This window comes from Neodiprion virginianus, chromosome 2 (genome assembly GCF_021901495.1).
Source record: "Neodiprion virginianus isolate iyNeoVirg1 chromosome 2, iyNeoVirg1.1, whole genome shotgun sequence".
NCBI classification, from domain to species: Eukaryota; Metazoa; Arthropoda; class Insecta; order Hymenoptera; family Diprionidae; genus Neodiprion; species Neodiprion virginianus.
Window position 1 is genome coordinate 33,712,435 of NC_060878.1, and position 19,116 is coordinate 33,731,550.

General features: G+C 40.6%; 1 protein-coding gene across 6 annotated transcripts; it reads right to left on the bottom strand.

Annotated features, from left to right (window-relative positions):
- Positions 1-67: 67 nt before the first annotated feature.
- Positions 68-18,918, bottom strand: LOC124298405 (leucine-rich repeat and calponin homology domain-containing protein). Of its 6 annotated transcripts, none has more exons than XM_046750353.1 (14): positions 18,653-18,918; positions 9,252-9,396; positions 8,910-9,142; positions 8,690-8,826; positions 8,400-8,615; positions 8,124-8,309; positions 7,865-7,983; positions 7,487-7,636; positions 6,896-7,308; positions 6,647-6,798; positions 6,411-6,548; positions 6,216-6,293; positions 5,004-5,124; positions 1,477-1,640 (listed from the first exon to the last, which is right to left on the bottom strand). In XM_046750353.1, the coding sequence occupies exons 1-14, from the start codon at positions 18,825-18,827 to the stop codon at positions 1,621-1,623; spliced, it is 2,283 nt and encodes a 760-aa protein (XP_046606309.1). In that variant the 5' UTR covers positions 18,828-18,918; the 3' UTR covers positions 1,477-1,620. The 6 variants fall into 6 exon arrangements, with proteins under 6 accessions (XP_046606307.1, XP_046606309.1, XP_046606308.1 ...); XM_046750352.1 differs by having other exon boundaries at positions 4,995-5,124; XM_046750349.1 differs by having other exon boundaries at positions 1,505-1,640; positions 4,899-5,124.
- Positions 18,919-19,116: the final 198 nt, after the last annotated feature.

Sequence of the window (19,116 nt, forward strand, 5' to 3'; positions counted from 1 at the left end):
TATAGAAAACCATTAATGTTGTGAACAGAATTCATGCAGGAATTTGTAAATAACGAATAAATTAAAATTCGTCATACACAATTTTTATTCTCAAATACATCATGTTTCTGTATAATACTCAAAAATACACAAACAATCACTAGATAATGGATCGTTGAAAGAATCGGACATACGCATGATCAGATGCATTTGTGACAAATCCCATTTTCATTACTTACATTGAATTTTGAAATTCTTTTGAAAAGAAGCCACAGATAGTACTGGCAGATTATAAAGGCGAATTTTATCGCATGACTTTTGATATAATGGTAAATGATAAATATATGAACGTGTGGCTTAATATTATACATATACTAGGTTACAAAACATATTTCCTAATTGTTATAACACATTTGCGTTACTAAAACGCTTGGTAACGTAGTCAATCTAACGCGTACAGTAATCTTATACCATTTCTCAAGTATAATGCTACTCAAGATTGATACGTTGATAGGCAGGTAAAATCTATTCGATAGTATTGGCAGATATACTATTATAATAACCGAAACAGGCCAACCGATCTCGTGCCCCTGTTGCGTGATAGTAAAATTACATCTTTGGCACAATAAATACGCTATCGAGCAGTCCGTTTATAAGCCGGTATTAATATAACACTATCATCAATTATCGAAATCAATCCTCAGTGTGCTTTAGTTCGATTGTATGTAAATTTTTTAACACATCCTATTGGGAAAAACGTACGCTAGAAATTATTGGCTCGATTATTCGAAGTACTTTCGTTTGTCCTGTAAGAACGGTTTCAGCTTGGACCCGAAATTTACACACAACAACATAAAAGTTTACGGAAACACTGGTATGTATCAAAAATCTAATCGCCTAATTTTCAGAGTCACCTTCAAACCAGCATTAGTTTCAATCCAACATTAGGTATCTAATTCTAATCATTCCAATTACGAGTACAGTAAAGTATTGAACATGATTTAAATTTAATATTATCACGCACAATACATATCACCTGACATCGCAATTCGATTAGGGTGTAGTTATATGTAACATCGGCTTAACAGAGCGTCATAATTGAGATCCTACAATGTATACAATGTACATGCGAGTTATATGTGTATAATTAAGAATCTTTAAACTAAAAAAATGAGTCAGATATTTACCTATCTAACCATAAGGTGGATAAACTTTATCAATATTCAGCGACGGTACGCGTACAGTTTGGTTTAAACGAAGTCGTAACATTATTTACGATTCAATTAGTCTATAAGTCTCGTTAGATTATGCACCTAACATTAATGTCAAATCTATCTGCTTGTCACATTTTAATGTGTGTACCTAACTAAATGTAAGAATAAAAATAAGTTTGCCATTGAATTGCTTGGAGCCGTCCAGCAAACTTTGACATCATCAATAAAGGAAATCTAGTTTCCTCATAAGCAGTAATAAAATTCGATTCTTTATATACTCTGACGCTAAGCAGTTAAGTTGCTGGCTATTATTGGCGGAGATCCAGAGGCTGCTATGTGCAGAGGTGATCGCATTCGGTGGAATCTGAGTAGCTCCGCAACTGTGACTGCAACTCGTACGACACCACGACCACCTTCCAATACATCGCTAGCACAGCATACCAAGTTCTGCAAAATATTGAAAACCCACAATTACCCATTAGAAATGGCTTATAAAACTGATTACTTAAGATAAAATATGAGATGCACATGGCAGTTTTAGAAAGAAATATTTTTTGACAGAGCTCACCACCGAGGTTTTTTTGGAAACTCATGCACTCATGGTGTATAATCATTTAGTTATTGAAAACTGATATTCCGTATAAAAAGAATATTTTATTTTAAAGTGATGATATTACAAGGATATATTTTGGTTACACATTACGAGATGGTACACTAGGTTGGTACATGATAAGCGAAGAAGAGAGAAAAAAATATTCGACCATCCGTTTGTATCAGACATGTAAGAAGGAAGATAAAATATCCTGTGAGATATGATCCTGAGCAAATTAAAAGAATTAAAACTTTACAATCCAAAAATCACTTTTTCGTGAAATGTGTGATCCATCTGCATTTTGAGATCGTGTTTTATAGTCAGACTGAAAATACAAAATTTGATTTGAAGAATCTGAAACCTATGTAAATTTTTTTTTTCATTCTCAGACTTAAAACACAAATGTTACGAAATACTATGTTTATATTAAACGTCACACGCTCAGTATCAAGAAGATTATATGCAGTTCAGATCTTTTTGATATTATTAGACTTGTTCTTGCACTGTTTTAGCGCAGGGCTGATAACTGTGCAGCATCGAAGTGAATAAAACTGGTATACGATAAAACGAGGGATGGAATATTTTTATAGTGCAATCGGTAAAATCGATCGAAAAGTTGCATTTTCCAAGCTTAATGACGTTATATAGTACACATATAGTGCTGTGATTACCAGTACACATATTCTTATAATCCTCAAAAGTTTCTTCAACAGCAAAAGTAGCGAATAATTTGGGATTGTCGAATATTTGCTGTAATGAATAATCACGTGTACTGTATACCACGCACATAAGTATGTAGATTGCATGTAAACCACACAGTCATTTACTTATGATATCGCAAATTACATAGTTTTCGAGCAGAATCTTGTGAATGCATATTACAGATGTACAATTGCTCAGGTTGACCCTCAAACGAGTAACGTGTGAAAATCGTAATAATCGTCTCAGAATCAACCTCCGCAAACATACATGGACAAATCTTTCACAGGTAACAATGTAATTGAAATAATGTAAATTAGTAGAAAAAAAAATTCATTTGAAAAATAGAATTCATGCTGTGTAGTAGTGGTTCAAATTGATTTACACCATTATTTCAATCAACCACTTTATCTTCCAACTTCGGACCAATCATCACATATACTTATACAAAATAATTTTTTTCAGTAAATAAATAATGATTGAAAACTGGTTTATATCATACAATAATAAATTAAGAACCAATGCATAACAATTAAAAGCAAACGCTTAAGCTTCTAGTAAAAAACCAAGCACCAATTAGATTAATTAAATGATGTACAATAACGAATATTAATAATAACGGAATGATTTCGCTTCCACATCATACAACAAATACGTTAAATTAGTCAACTACTTCCTTCCGATAAAAATTTATATCGTCAGCTGAGAGCAACAACATCCCATCTCAGGTTTTGGTTCAACAAAACCTCAGCTCAAAATGTCGTTCAAAAATGTCGGCTATCGTCGGAAATCACTTTGGAAACACGATGTTATCCAACGAAAATCTAAGATGGGATATTGTTGCTCCAAGCCGACGATATCAGAATAAAAACTATACTTCAAATCCAGTCTTTTAGCATATCAATATTCGTACCTGGGCGGATGCCCAATTTTATTAATACTGATTTTATAATTAAAACGCAGGATATAGACATCCGGTATATACATTACAAACAAACTTTCACATTAGACCAATGTACAAATTAGTTGAATCGAACTTCAATTTTAGGAGGGAAGTTATAAAAATAAGAACAAACACGATTTGCGTTTCTGTTCAAATATCCATATGCCTAATAATAATCAAATCCATTAAAGATAAACTCACTCTGCAAAAATACAAAATGCATTTTCAAAATTTGAAAGAAATAACAAAACCAAGATTGTTCAAAAATGAAAATAAAATAATACTATTTATTATCCACCTATTCCCTGCGAAAAATCGGTTGCCATTCAGCTTGGCCATATCATGACTAGATAGAATGTATCATTGAGACTAGAGGGTGAAACTTTGAATGGCAACAGTTCACTTAGATTTCAAAATATAATGATGCCTGCGAGCAGATGAGATTATTGCAATGAATGCTATGTAGCAAATATTATGCAAAGTTATTACAGTAGCATTGAAAATAAATAATTGGTAATTCCTACCTGAATTACAAAAGATTCCTGTGAAATAGTATAAATAAAGTTCGCTAATTTGTACGTACTTATTACAGTATAATCTAATACAATATATGTATGTAAATTTACGTTGTTGCGAGTTCAAGGACAAATTTAAATGCTAGTATCAAAAGTTGACGTCAATTCCAAACTTGTACCCAATAAGATAGAAGCACGTGTCAGAATAACCATTTGGTATGGAACTTACACGTGGAGAGATTTCGCCTTTGAATCGAACCTTCATAATAAATTGATTGATTGATTAATATTAAATATAACTCGTGTTAATACTCGTGCTACGCGTATGAATTTTACACGTAGGTATACGATTACATTTGGCGCGCATCTATGAAAATAAATTAGCAGCAGCAGGAACGCGGTGACCCTGCTCTGCTGTGCCCTGCCGTCTATGTTGGGCTAAACTGCTTGAGAACTGTTCGTCCTGTAAATGTTACTGACATATGTCGAATAATTTAAACCGCAAAACCTTATGAATATTTTCTGATATGTTCGAAGAAACGAAAGCTCAATTGATAGTTACATATACATCTGCTTATTTTTGGAAGAAATTATAATCGTTCACGGGCCAATCAATTCTCGAGAGCCTCGGCATTTTGGTCGACTACACTAGGAATATCTAACTTCAAAGGCATGTTTAACGTTACAAAGCTAGGTTAATTGGAACACGCACAAGATATTTTCTTACAAAAGTGTTTATACATATTGCCAATAATGCGATATAATCAGCCATCTCTTATTTTTTCATCCTTGATGCGTATTAAGTAATAATTAAGCACCGTTCTGATATACATGTCCACATTGCATTTAAGCGCGATCTGTTATATCCTACAATCTATGCAGCGAATGTTAATGGCTAAGAATTACAGCTGTTGCAGCAAAATTATAAAAGGTCCGTCAACTGTTTGGGAATTAACCTTCCTACTCAGGGATTGGAAAAATATATAGTAGCATCAGAGTAGTAATAAACGTGGCAAAAAGCATCGAGGAGAGGACGCTGTCCTGAATCGTACGAGATGAACCTGCAGGTTCTTCGAAGCCCTCTAATTCAACAAGCGCTGATACTAGACGCCCGAGAGCCTCCAGCCCATAGGCATCCATGTAACCCACGTCCATGATCGCGTCCGCGTCCAACAACACCTCCTGCAACCAACAACCACACTAGTCAGTCCCAGTTTTTCACCTTCCAGACTTTTCATTCCCGTTTAAATCTACATCTCATAACAGTCCGTATTTCTTTTCATTAATATCTTCGTAAATTTCGTTATAGCCTCTAGCATCCATCTAACAATAATTCAACGATCAATTTCATTTCATCTTTTTACCCACTGTATTCAGTAAATCATAATAACTTTTGACAGCTTTTTTTCCCTTTCTTTACAGTTACTGTTTTAATGACTAACTAACTCGGACATTTTCGATTAAGTATGATTTCTAAAAAAGCATCATTGTTACGACCTATCAGACACAAAAGCAAATATCATCCATTGCATGCAGCTAACACGTCTTCCTGCTTTCACGCGTTGTCAAATATTAATCTTCACGTATTCTCAAGAAAATAAATGACATCGTTGTATTGTCAGTTACATTCTTGTACTGGGGAATGTAGAGAAGTAGGGACTGACTAGTAGTTGTTGGATTGGCACGTTTTTCACTGAGAAAATTCAAATGACTAATTTCTTCACCATTACCTACGCATTCACATAATCAGGCATGAAAAAGCTAAAGTAATACAATCCATTACACCTTATCAATAATATGAGGTGGTGCCGATTAATGTTTTCATGATCCTTAGTATTTACATCAATTAAATCTACCTCTCACTCACCATGCAAATATTTACTACATATTTAATATAAGAAATGAGCACGACGAGTGAATAACTTGTCAATAAACGTGCATTCAAGTTTTCAAAAATTGCCTGATAACTTGGTATCAACGCCTACAGATAAAACGAAGCTATTATATAGCTCTATTGATTACAAAATACCTTTATGATACACCGAATGACTATTTAGGTGAGAGCTGTATTGATATGTACAACATTATTGTGCTGTATTTAGATAAAAAACGTGATAGGAGAATAAGAAATATGATCCCTTCTATAAGGCACAGGGTAATTTTTCTAAGCATAATAACATTTACTAATGCATGCGGGATATGTATCCTCGATATCAAATTTTATAATTTCGTAACACTTATCCTATAATCACTCTGAAATGTATATTTCGTACCTCGTCTACTCCGATCTTTCTGCACGCTTCAAGAAAGTTGTCAACGTTCCGCCTACATCTTGCCATTGTCAGTTTCGGCTATATAAATCACAGTGATCAGTCGAATAGAACAAATTATATGGAAAGCAGCATATAAAAAATCCTCACTTAAGCCTAAATATTTTCATCATACCGTGTATAAGATTGAAAACTTACCACAGCAGGAGAAGGAACATGAATACTGGCTACAGAACGAGGTCTAACGTGGTTTGCCAGATGACACAGAACAACACCGTCGGTCAAAGCTGGCGCCAGGTCTTCCGGAAGAGCCATCTTCAGTCTTGTCTCTATGTGCTGCATCGAAGGCCAAGTGACATTTAAACGTTAGGCACTTTGAACAGTCACCAACAGTGATTTCTCTGCAGATTCATACAATTGGGCCTAAAACTTACACTTCGAAGCTGTTCAATCAAATCTGCCTCCTCTTTGGCTCGTTCGAATTCTCTGCGCATTGTAAATGAATATTTTTCAGGCATGTTACTATTCCATGTGACAGACCGTGTTGATTTAGGACTTCCACTACTTCTATTTGGACTCTTGTTACCTAAAGCAGAAAAAAGTTTTTCGATTGTTTTGAAGAGGTAACTAAAATATTCGTAGGAAAATTGTTTTTACAGAAGTTGTATAAAAAAATTAACTACCATCCACGTATCCTATAGCAGTTTTGACGAGTCTTGGCGCATGACTTGGGCTAGAATTTATCGACGAAATACTAGTGGAAGTTTTTATAGGTGAGTTAGGCTTTCTGTAAGTTTGCTCAGTGAGTTTTCCGTTTTTGTTGTTATACTCGTTATTGCTACCACCATTGAAAATGCCTGCATTTTGATAATTGATACGGGACGGTGGTACTTTCTGTACCGGCCTTTTCAGTGAATTTTCATCAGTGAATATTTGCTTAGACTGAGAATTATCTTTGGCTTGATTAGCATCTGATGCTTCGTTGCCGTGGGATTCATTCGCAGATTCATTGCCTGGTGGTGTAATCTGCTTGGATAGCCTGTATACGCTAGGCCCTTCGTTCACCCTCTGCTGTCTCAAAGCCTCTTTGTATTCCCTTAAAAAAATTGAACATACAATTACTACCAATGGTTATTTCACCAGAATTTAATAATTATATATCACATAAAAATATAAAAAAGAGAAAACAACAAGAGAAAATGAATAACAGAACTGAAAGAGAAAAACAAAATTGTTGCAGCACCGAACTTGGGTCTCAGAAGAAAGAGCGTTACCTGTATGTTTGGATGTGATTCAAAGGCCTCTTTTCATCTCCGTTGACCTGTAGCGAATTGTTGACTGTTGTTTGAATAGGTTGTATAGATTGCGGGGTGCCAAGGGGTGGTTCGTGTGTGATTTGGGTCAATGGAACACTTTCCAAGTGGCTGAAAAAACACTCTCAATAGCATCTCTCATGCACGCATGCAAGTTACGCAGCACAATTTTACGTCCTTGGCACTGTTATTAGTAATTTAAAATACTAAATATTCACACTAGATGTAATTACAAATAAAGAGCAACCGGGACGTCGAACTGTCGCGTTTTTCAATAATCAAAAGAAAAAAAAACCACAGAGAGAATATTGAAATTGAAAATTCAATAAAAAAACATACCCTGATATGGTAGAAGCACTTGGACAATTAGCTCCTATTATTCTCCGCGGATCACCACAGTTATCAGATGTGCTTCTTTCCAGCTTCCGCTTCTCGAGTTGGTCGTGCAGTATCATTGCCTGGAAGAATAAATTTCACGATGAAACAAAAAAGTTTAGATGTGTAAAATCTTCGCAAATTTGTGTTCAACAACGCGTAAACGATACAATAGTCGGATCCATCGCAAAAGTAACGAAAAATCTAATCAAACTTTATTTACCTTTCCTAGTTCATCCTCCAGCGAGGTGTGCTCCCCCGGCGATATCGTGCTGGGTGTCGAAGTACCACTGCATGAGCCATTGGTTACTGCTGGTTCCCGAGCAGGCAGAGCGATGGACAGCGGTGAGCATTCTTGACGCCAAGGTCCGCGAACGTCGCCCTCGTGGACCTGGGGAATGAGAAGGAACTGAAAATACGTTTGAAAAATAAGCTGAATCGTAGACTCGCGTCTCTTGGACGAAAACTAAATGGAAACAATCAATACAAGGACACCAACCCCAGGGTGGATTTCCTGCGACCATCGTTTGTCAACCCCGTCGCTTGTGCTGTACCCGCTGTCGACGTTGTGGCGTCTGTGGGACCTTATGTCAAGGGTGGCGTGTCCGCGGGCCTCCAAGGGAATGCGTCGAGCCCTTCCGCCCCTCGCACGCTCGTGCTTCACGGCCTGTCTCTCAAGGTACTTGAAGATATGAATACGACCGCGGGTGCATAACTGTAATGTAATGAATAACTTTGTGAGCAGAGAACGAGACGGAATTATATGAAATAACGTGGTTGTCGACCTACCGAAGCGGGCGGCGAAGTCAGAGGGTTTTCCATCAGCTTGAGGTCAATGAGGCTCTTCATTTTCCTGAGCTCGTTAGGTAGCACAGATATTCGGTTTCCACTGACGTCGAGCTTCACCAGCCGAAGGTACGTGAGCTCTATGAAACATTAAGGCAAACAGAAATACCTTGTTAAACGATTATATTTACGTATACGTTTATATATTTCGACTAATTCTTACCTATTGGTAGCTGCACCAAAAGATTACTCCTCAAGTCGAGGCTCCTGAGCCTTGGCAAATCTCCGATCCGCGGTGGAAGAGTAGATATCTCATTGCACCCGGCGTCGAGTTCAGCCAGCGCTGACATCCTGCCAAGTTCTTCGGGAAGGGAAACCAGCCGATTGTGAGCGACGAGTAAAGTTTGAAGCGGAAGGCGACACACTTCCCGCGGAAGGGTGGTGAGTTGATTACGACTGTACGGGAGATAAGATTGATTGTTTTTATTTTTTTAATTTTTACAAGCTCAATCCTTGTTCAACTATAATTCATGCACGCCATTCGTGTGTGTGATCGTTAAATCACCTCAGGTCAAGGTAGGCTAGGGACTGGAGCATGACGACGGTGTCGGGAATGACACGAATCGCATTGTGGTAGAGTTGAAGTTTCTCCAGAAAAGGGTACTCGGTTACTTCTTCAGGCAATTCCGCGAACCGATTTTTCGACAAATCTGCAACAGAAACGAATGCATACTTTTAAGACTTCGTATATCTGATCTGGGAATACATTTTAATGTCGACGAAAAACCCACGTCTGTATCGAATAGTATGATAGTTTTCGATATGTTTGAAGAATATTCAATCTGCACGATGAATGACTGGTTCAAGATAGATTGGAAAAGAATTTAATTCATTTGGCTTGTGCAGGCCACTTCCATAATAGTTGTTTGCGTGCTTCCATACCGATAATCCTGGTGGATTTATTGTTCTATCGCGAGTAAAATTCGCAGTCATAGATCACGTTCAAGTTCGAACTATAAATACGTCAAACTGTAATATAGCTACCAGCTCAAGTTTTCGGTCGGGGTCGATCCAGAAGTTGCAAAATTTATTGCTAGCATTATTACACGCGATACGATGACAATTTCTTGTATTTTACTTTGTTTTACAAGGTAAAAATAATTTGTTAAACATGACGGGATATCTTTGACCACGACAAATAATTAGCGTGAGTAGATTTTCCGATCAAGCGCGAAAGCACCAAATAGGAAAAAAATGATGGAACTTTTACACTGGCACCACGCAAGTTCTTTAGATCTATAAGTTCGTCGTACCAACTCGATGAATAACATTTAGGACAGTATTCATACTACCCCAAGAATAATGAAATATTGAAAATGTTAATCATATAGCTGGCGAACACGTAGAATGAAAATTAGTTGTACATGACGAAGAAAACAGTGTTTCTTCTAAAAACAAGATCATTTTAGGAAAAAGACAGCAAACATTGACGGAGAGAAGTTTTTACATTAAAAAAATTAGAGACAACAAATTTGCTATCTTATTGTAAAGCGTGGGACGAGAAAGAAAAAAAGTCAACCCAGAATGACTGCACGACTCGATGTTCTAAAATGTTAAAAAGTATAGACTGAGCGTGGAAATCCTCCATCAGCCCGTAGCAGTATTCGACATATAGCTTCAAGTACTCGTCAAGCTACCTGTTCCTGGCGCATAGTGTACGTACTACCATACGTATGCATTTGCACACCCTAAGTGCACATACACCTGAATCCACACCGTATATAAAAGTGCGGGCGTAGGTAGGAACACAACCGTGCAAGATAATGATTCCTGAAGCATTTACACCGACGGGCAGTCCCCAGTTTCCCCGTAGCAACAACAGCTGCGTTGGAAAAGGGCACGGAGTTGGCCGGGACGAGGAAGTGTGTATTCGTGAATGGGGCGTGCGAGCCACGTGCCCGTCTCCGAAGGGTGGCTCGCAACTCAGCTGCTGCCGGCGCCGAACGCCCTGATCAATACGCTCCTGCGGGTCTCGGGGATCCTTCTTACGCTTGGCACGCGTAGAAACGAAACGAAGGGAGAGACCTGGAGAACTGGGAGTGAAGAGGAGAGAGAGGAAGGTTGGATGAAAAAAGAAGCAAGAAGAATAGGGTGCAGAGATGGCTTGATTCGATAATCGATTGATTACAATATCGTCGAAGCGTCCGGTCGCCGCGACCTCGGGTTAATTGCGTTAATAAAGCAGGCCAATTAGTGGCCAAGGTGAAAACACCGTCCTCTACCTGCGATACGTACAACCTCGACGGCGTGATTGTTGCAGCATCCACGTCATGCACACGATGCTGTAATATATATAATAAGACGTTGCAACATGGTTGAATTTAGGGCAGTCTTCGAACGAACTGCAGTAGCTGAATTTCCGTCATTAGCGTATAGCAGGTTGAACCTACCAATCGCGCGAGTACGGTAATAACCGATGACGTGATTTTGAAAAAATGAATTGACCGTTATATAACATTGTCGACGCTCGTCTAAATATAGGTATACTCATTGAGAAAATCTGAAAATGATATTCCGACGACACGAGTAAAATCCCAAGATAACACAACAGAGGATTATTTTTACTGGTCATAAATATAACCATATGTATTTTCATTTCCAGGACTTGCACCGGGCACCCTACACGTTTCCCCTCGTTTGGAAGGGGATAATCCGGAGTTCGCCCCAAGGTCGAGGTCCTTGGCGTGCACTGGCCGATCGATAGGGCGCACCAAGTGCACATGCGAGGGTGTGCTAGCAAAGACGAGGAGGAGGATGAGGACTTGCAATGCTTATCGAACGATGTCGTTGCGACTAAAGGAGCGTGATATTATAATAGGTGAAATATCGGAGTGCGGACATTGAAGTAAGTATCGCGAATCGGTAAGTGCGTGAAACATACAAAATTAGCGTGGGAAACACGTTCCGTGATCATCACTTTCGCTATGTCTACTCGAATGGAACTGCCATATATGTATAATAGACTCTCTGCGCCAACTGTCGCGTCATTTTTATTCCTTTCCTGCTTTGCACGGTGCGCAGCAGGGTGGATGCCCGGTTCATATTGGGTCACTGAACCCCAACTTCACCGAGTTTCTCAACAGTACATAGTAAACACAATATAATTTCAAATAGTTATTGTAATTATATTAATTATCAAGGGCCGTCTACGCTCGTCGTCAATATAATCAAAGTAACGATAAAGAACGAGATTGGCGTCGGTTGCTGCCGCTTCTGCTGAGATTTAACTTTGTTCCAACCACCCACGGGATTCCGATACAGCGATTACAGTTGCAAAGGGGGTATGGATAGAGCCTCGCTGTCGAAGCGAAAACCTGGGTGCCATTACACGCTGCTGTACAACTCTACATAAGCCGGTGTACACACATGCATACACAAATGTCTGCTGATTCGAGCCTCGTGTCTTTGAGAGATGACGAGACCATCAAAGCGATATTGTATATTGCAAATTTATGACGCGACAAAAGCATCATTTTTTGTGTAGATCAGAGGATCATCGTCGTGCAAAATTCAATTTATCGTCCAAATTACTTATTGCGGTAAGTCATACCGGCTGTATAACCGATTCATATTAATCTCGTGCAAATCTTAATATCGTATTTAACGATTATTTTTCTGAATTAAGAATTTACAGCACGAAGGACAACTCCTCCTGGGTCATTGATGTACTCCGGGCCAATAACTGCTGATTTTGCATGCAGGTCGCGTCGAGCTGGCGCGTCCGTACCGGAAGTGGCTGCTACGGTCTTGCGACACAGAGGCGCGAGGCGACCCAAGGATAACGTAAAGTCAAGTCGAGTAAACCGCAAAAGACAGTTTACATCGCCTGTGCGGGAGTCAAGCCGGGAAAAGCAGGCATGCAAGCAGCTGTACCGGGGAATGCGAACAAAATTTTCGTTGTGGAAAATGACGATAAATCAAAATCCTGTCGCATGGAGCGAGCGAAAATGATTCCAGGAGTTGGCATATTACTCATGATATTATACGATGAACGTGACGTTGCTCTGCGGGGTTCTGACTGGGTCATCGAACGATTAAGGTTAATTAAGTCGTTTCTCGTAACTACTTAGTTTGTTTTGTAGTTGCATGGGCTAGTCGTATGTTCTACGTCATGTTCTGGGTGCAACCAGATGATGAACAACGACGCGACGTCATTTCCCCCGGGTCCTTTAATTTTAGAAAATCTCTGTAATATTGATCTGTGCTTCCTGCAAATGCAACAGTGACCAATTTCTATGCTGTGGAAGCGGTAGGATGAGCGATGAAAAAAGATGGCAAGATTTTTGTGGAAATCTTATTCCGTTGGCGGAACAAAGAAAACAATGAAAATAAAATAATAATAACGCAAGGCCCTTACCCGTTTATATATCACCGCGCATGTGTTAGGTGCTTGACGTTAACGTCAAACACGTGCGGCGAGAGAGGCTGAGTCTTATAAGTGAAAAGAAGATATTGACGGCTGGAGAGAAGAGAGTGAGAGGTCGACGATGCCGAGCGAGAAGAGGCCTAGAGAAGCGATTCCTCGGGATTTATATCAATGTATTTGCCGCTCGTGCTGCAGGCGAGAGAAGAAACGCATATTCGATTTTGGCCACAAGAGTGTTTTACCTCCGCCGGGTATCGAAACTTGACGCGCGCACATTCTTTACGAGAGAAACAAAGTGGCGGCTTCGTCGCACACCATAAGCTGTCACCTAATCGTTACTGTTGTATCATCGATCGAACTGTGATATTATTGGCATCAGCGAGGTTACTCGGCTTCATGAGCACGAGAAGTTGCGATTATCAGTGCTATATATTTGAACGAAGGGAGTGCCATTCCATCAGACTAAACACGAAAATCGATGTGCCTACCAATTACCACTTCGTTAATTAAATGGTTGCGTGTATCGGGCTTTCAAAGCATGTCGTAAACTTATCGCAAGCTCCACCTTTTTTTCATCGATGTCTCAAATATTGATACGGCTTATACAATTCACAGACAGCTTGGTGTGATGCACCTCCATAAAGGATCAATTGATTTTACGTGAGATACGAATGTATCTCCTGTCATATATACACAGATATTACGTAAATGAAATGAGCCAAATACATGAATGTGAGTTTTTTTGCCTCATGCCTCATTCAGTATGCGAATGAATTATTTTTCTCCCGTCTTACACCGAGACACTATCTCCGGCACGATTATTTCTTGTCGAAGAATAATACAATTTGGTAACATAATTAAAGCGAAATTCGACACGACAAAGGATAAATGCATACCTCGACACAATTATACAGTTAACACGTATCCGGATACATTACACCGGCAGCAAGGCCATAGAAATGACAAGTCTACGCGTAAGAAAAGAGATGGAAGAACGGAAACTTCCTCCTCCGTAATGAAACTCGATTAGCGCGAATCGACCACGGTCCCGTCGCAGAAACATTTATACATAATCCCACAGGGTTCGGCCAGCGACACCCCCCAAGCAATTGCTCTCTCCGTAGTGCCTCTAATATTCTTCTAACGTAATATACGATTTCTCGCTTGAATTCGGAGCTGGAGCGAGCAAAGTCGGAGGAGTCCCTGATCCTCATCGCAGGGCGAGGAGCCCTACTAGCGGGGTAAGGCGCCGGGCTCTAATTATAACCCGTGGCGTAAAGTAAAACGACCGCGTCAACGTATCTTGAGATCGAGCCGTCTAGGTATCGCGTGCGTTGCAGCAGGAATATGCATCTTAAAGGATGCCCACGCGTGGACACCGGACTTGCGATCGCACGCTCGTGCACCTCAAGTGGTAGGTAGACAGCCAGACTGCGTGTACTTACAACTCCAGTTATTAACCCCCGAGGCAACACGCACGTGTACCTGCGTCCACCGACGGATCTCCTGTCTATTCCTGTGGGGCCGGGCCACCGGTCGTCGGAGAGAAAGCGAACGACGAACGCCAGGACATCCGGTCGTCCGATTCCCAAACGGTCGTATAATGTCTTCCACCGTCATCGTGAGCGATATCCAAAGCTTGATATGTAGACGTTGCGCCTAGTGACGTCAGCTCCCGTGGATAATACAACACTTGCATTGTAGTAATGTTTAGTGTCGAATGCGTGTGTGTGTGTGTGTGTGGTCATCGCGCCGCTTTGTACGCAGCTTGTGTATGTATATAATACGCATACGTCATATCGAGTATTACACTCGGGATTATGAATGTGCTGTATTGTACCCACCAGGTGCAAGAGCGGAGTATTAAAATACGATTGTTTGTTATGTGCTCGGTGGAAAGAAACCTATTGATTTGTTTTATTCTTTGAATCACAAGTAGGTCTGGAAGTTGCTTTTCAAAGTCAGAGAAAGGTTTTATTATACAATGGTCAACAATATCTTGCTCCTACCGCATCGCACACTATTTTCGTAACTTACACAATGGTTTTCATACTCACTGAAACGGAAATATCTTCTCTACAATTGGATGTGCGTCGAGAAAGTTATCTTTATTATATCGTTTGAAATATTAAAATACGAATTTTAATTTCATTACAACTAATGGTGAACGCAAACTACGGAAAATGACTTCGCACAGACTCTGTAAAATTTTTCCATGATACGAAATATCGATGCTTTGGGAGGTAACGCGGTTCGATTTGAGCACAAGGAATTCGTCGCTCCGCCCCGATGGACGTCTCACAAGAAAAGCCGCAACACGGCATTATGGAATATCGACCTAATGTGTCGTTTGGCCTCCTCCCCTGCAGCTGCTGCTCCGGCTACCGTACACACCGTACCATCATGCTATCTTTAGAAGCGGAGGACGCGGACGAACCCCGCCTACGGAGAAGTCGCAACGATTTCTCCTCCGCAATACTATCAGGATGCGCGGAACGAGAGCTTCCAGTGAACAAGTGAAGAGGATATAGTAAGCATGCAGCGTCACCACGAGATATTCGCGAAGCAGCGACAGCCTTCCCATGGGAAATCCCCGAGCGAGATATACCTCGGGGAACAAATACTTTACTGCAATTCACGAGGGTCTAACATCGTCGCAGGGAGAATATAATCAATTCCATATAGATACGAATACAGATATCGTCCATATCTAGCATACATGCGCAATATGGAATTTTTTCACGAAGGACAGATTTACATACATAGACTCCTATGTTCAACATACATACGTATAACATATGTATATACAATCGTTCTTCCTGCAGGCATAAAAGTTTAAGTATTTCTGAGTGACTGTGACAAGCCTATAACGTATGTTCCGTTCATTCTCATTATCATCCATTATCTGCATGACTACAATTATATACGTTTGTCCGTTACATGAGACAAAGGATACAGAAAAGGTGTAGATAAAATCACAACTGACGAGCTACATGAGTAGCGGAGCAGAATTGTGGTTTAGTGCAAATAGAAGTTGTACGATGTAAGAATCTTTGCTTATTAAGATATGACAAGGTGGAATTAATTGAAATACTCGTCAACACCAATTGTATATAACAAGTAGAACCGCGCGTTGGGTCATGTCGAATGGATGTTAAACTTTTAAAACGCATTTGTCGTACGACATCTACCACGTCACGCTGCCAGAAACGCTGAGTAATTTAGGGGCGCAATGACACCCTCGTCGTAGCTAAGGGGGAAGCCGACGATCTAATCAGAAGAAGGAAATGAGGGGTACAACTTCGTTATGCAACCCCCGCAGGTCAGTTTCTCGGGAAGGAAATGAATTCCGGGAAGACCGGCGTAAAATAGTATAATATAAGATGAAGTAGAAACGACGAGTGCAAATTGGTCGGTGTGTGTGTGTGCGACTGCCGATTGCGGAGTGCCTGCGGCATTGTAAAAATAACAATTCTCCTCATACACGTAATAGGGGCGAATAAAAATTCTGCGCATCTTGGCAAACCGACCCACAAGTAATGCCAAGGCGGCTATAGCTAAGCTTGGAAAATCTCTCAGCCCCTCTCCGCAAAAAGCGCTCGAGAGTACATACATACCGAAGTGGTAATCGTGGCGTACTTTACGCTTTTACCTCGGCGTACCCTAAAGCGCCTGCTAGCAACACAATAATAAACCGGAAAATAGGACGGAGCAGGAAGAATGGCGGCTAGGTTTCCACGCATTGGTGTACCACGAAGGAAACGCGTGCGTTAGCCATACGCGAGCAGAAACCACTGGAGAATGAAGTATAATAACGTTCCATTTACGCGAGGTGAAATGGTCCAGAAGGGGAGAGCCTCTCGATGTACGGACCTCGATCAATCCGATGAAAAACCGCAAGCAGAACCATGATCAAGATTGCCGCGGCGCTCGAAATAGTACAAGAAATTCAGAATCAGGTATATGTTTTGTGCTTAGAGGCTATACAACACTTTATCGTGCCAACTTTCAAGTTAGCAAATATAAATACAGAAACAGTGGAAAGACCTGTAACGGTAAACGTAATGGGGGGGAAAAATAAACACTTCCCTTCTCTCTCTTTCCCTCTTCACGTACTGCCTAAGGGGACCTGTCCCAGGGATTAATGAAGCATCTGTCCATCTTTCTTGTGTCGTTCAATTGGAATTACGCAATTCGTATCTGCAATGTAATAGGAGAATGTAGGCTTCGTATTGCCAGGAGTTCTACTGACCGTTATAGGAACAAGGTATCAGAACCCTCGACTGTTTAATCACTCCGAGATTGTGACTGATTGGAACATTCTTGGTAGCATATCGAGGTTTACTGGGAAAAGATAGAGACCGAAACGTTATAGGCGTCGACGCAGCCCATATCGGAATCACCATCGAATGAGTGGTGCTCCGGTTATCAGGTGCGATACTGATCTTCCGTTCTCTTCGTTCACACCTGTGCAACGGGCGTATCGGAATAGACAGGAGAACAGGAGCAGTTTTGCATTCCTGCACGTTTTACAGTTAAGTGCCTCGGAGAAAGAAGAAACAACGAAACGAATGCCTCCTGCGAGAATTCATCGTTATCCGCCCGTTCAAAGTCCTGTACGGAACAAACATGCACTCCACGAGTATGTTTGTCGCGGCACAGCAAACCTATGTATGTGCACACAAAGGGACCGACAGAACTTTGTTATTTAATGTTGAATAAATGAAGAAATAAATAGGTATGTACGTCGATTACATCAACAAGGACCGTAGGGAGAAGGGTCGCCTCGCCGCGTTCTTCTGTAGACTTTCTCTAGTAAGTCGGCGATGACGACTGAAATACACAATATAAACTATTGCAAATCTAAATGCACGTCGTAATCGGTCCTCGTCTCGTTCCGAAGCAACGTGATGCGCATACGTATTTAATAATTCAATCACATTAACGCTCTCCCCGGTATCGCATTACCGAGGAATAAGCAAACCTGACGAGTTGCGACAATTGTAATAACTTTTTTTTCCAAGTAATTGTTTTCGAGTTAAAGCTACTTTTCGATGGGAAGCTCGCGTTATATTTTCCTGGAAGCTTATCATCACTTTTACGGTCCGGAAATTAGTACCATGCTAGAGACGTAAAGATAGCCAGGAACCTTTGTTACAAGAATAGGAAAATGTCAAAGAGGGGAAAGTACGATACGTCAAGCTTGCGTACATAGATTTTTTCTTTCACGCTTTTTAAAATCTCAGTTAAAATTATGTCTGCAATGAGATGTGATACGTGGCTGTAATTGTTGATGGAAGACAAAGGGTGCAGGACGAATAATTGGCGTAACAATAAACGGAAAAGCATGGGCGTGACGTAAACAAATCTGACGAGTTACGGAAGCAAAAATCACCGCAATAAGGAGAAATTAAAAATTTAATTTACGAGATACGGTGAACAGAGGTCAACAAAACGCTCAGACATCTGTGCATAACCGTTTGTCTATACCACCGGCGATCGAAGACGGAAGGGAGGGAAACAACAATCGTTCGACATACCAGCGGTAACGGTGTCGCAAAGGTTGTACTTGACGCCGGTTTTCGGAAACTCCTTCAGTTTTCGACCACTCAGTTTTAGCTCGCCGCTGAGGTGCGCCTCTTCTAAAATCCGCTCCAACGAACGGGTTAACTGTTTTTGTATATGACCACTCATGTTGGACGCGACCATCGCCATGTTACATGGTCCGGGGGACTGGACGCACGCTAAATCTCACGAGTCCACCGAATCAACACAACTGTCGTACCTTGACCCTTAACAGACGACGGACTCGGGTCGACTGAAGCTAGCTGCGAGAGCAATCCCCACCCCCTGTCTCGCCACGAATAAACAGAGGCTAGACGCGACACTCGTGAAAAAAAATAAATAAATTTGCTGTCTAACTATACAATTGGACTAAAAGGACTTCATTTATTCCCGTGGATTCCGGACAAAACATTTTTGAACGGTTGTTTAATCGCACTAC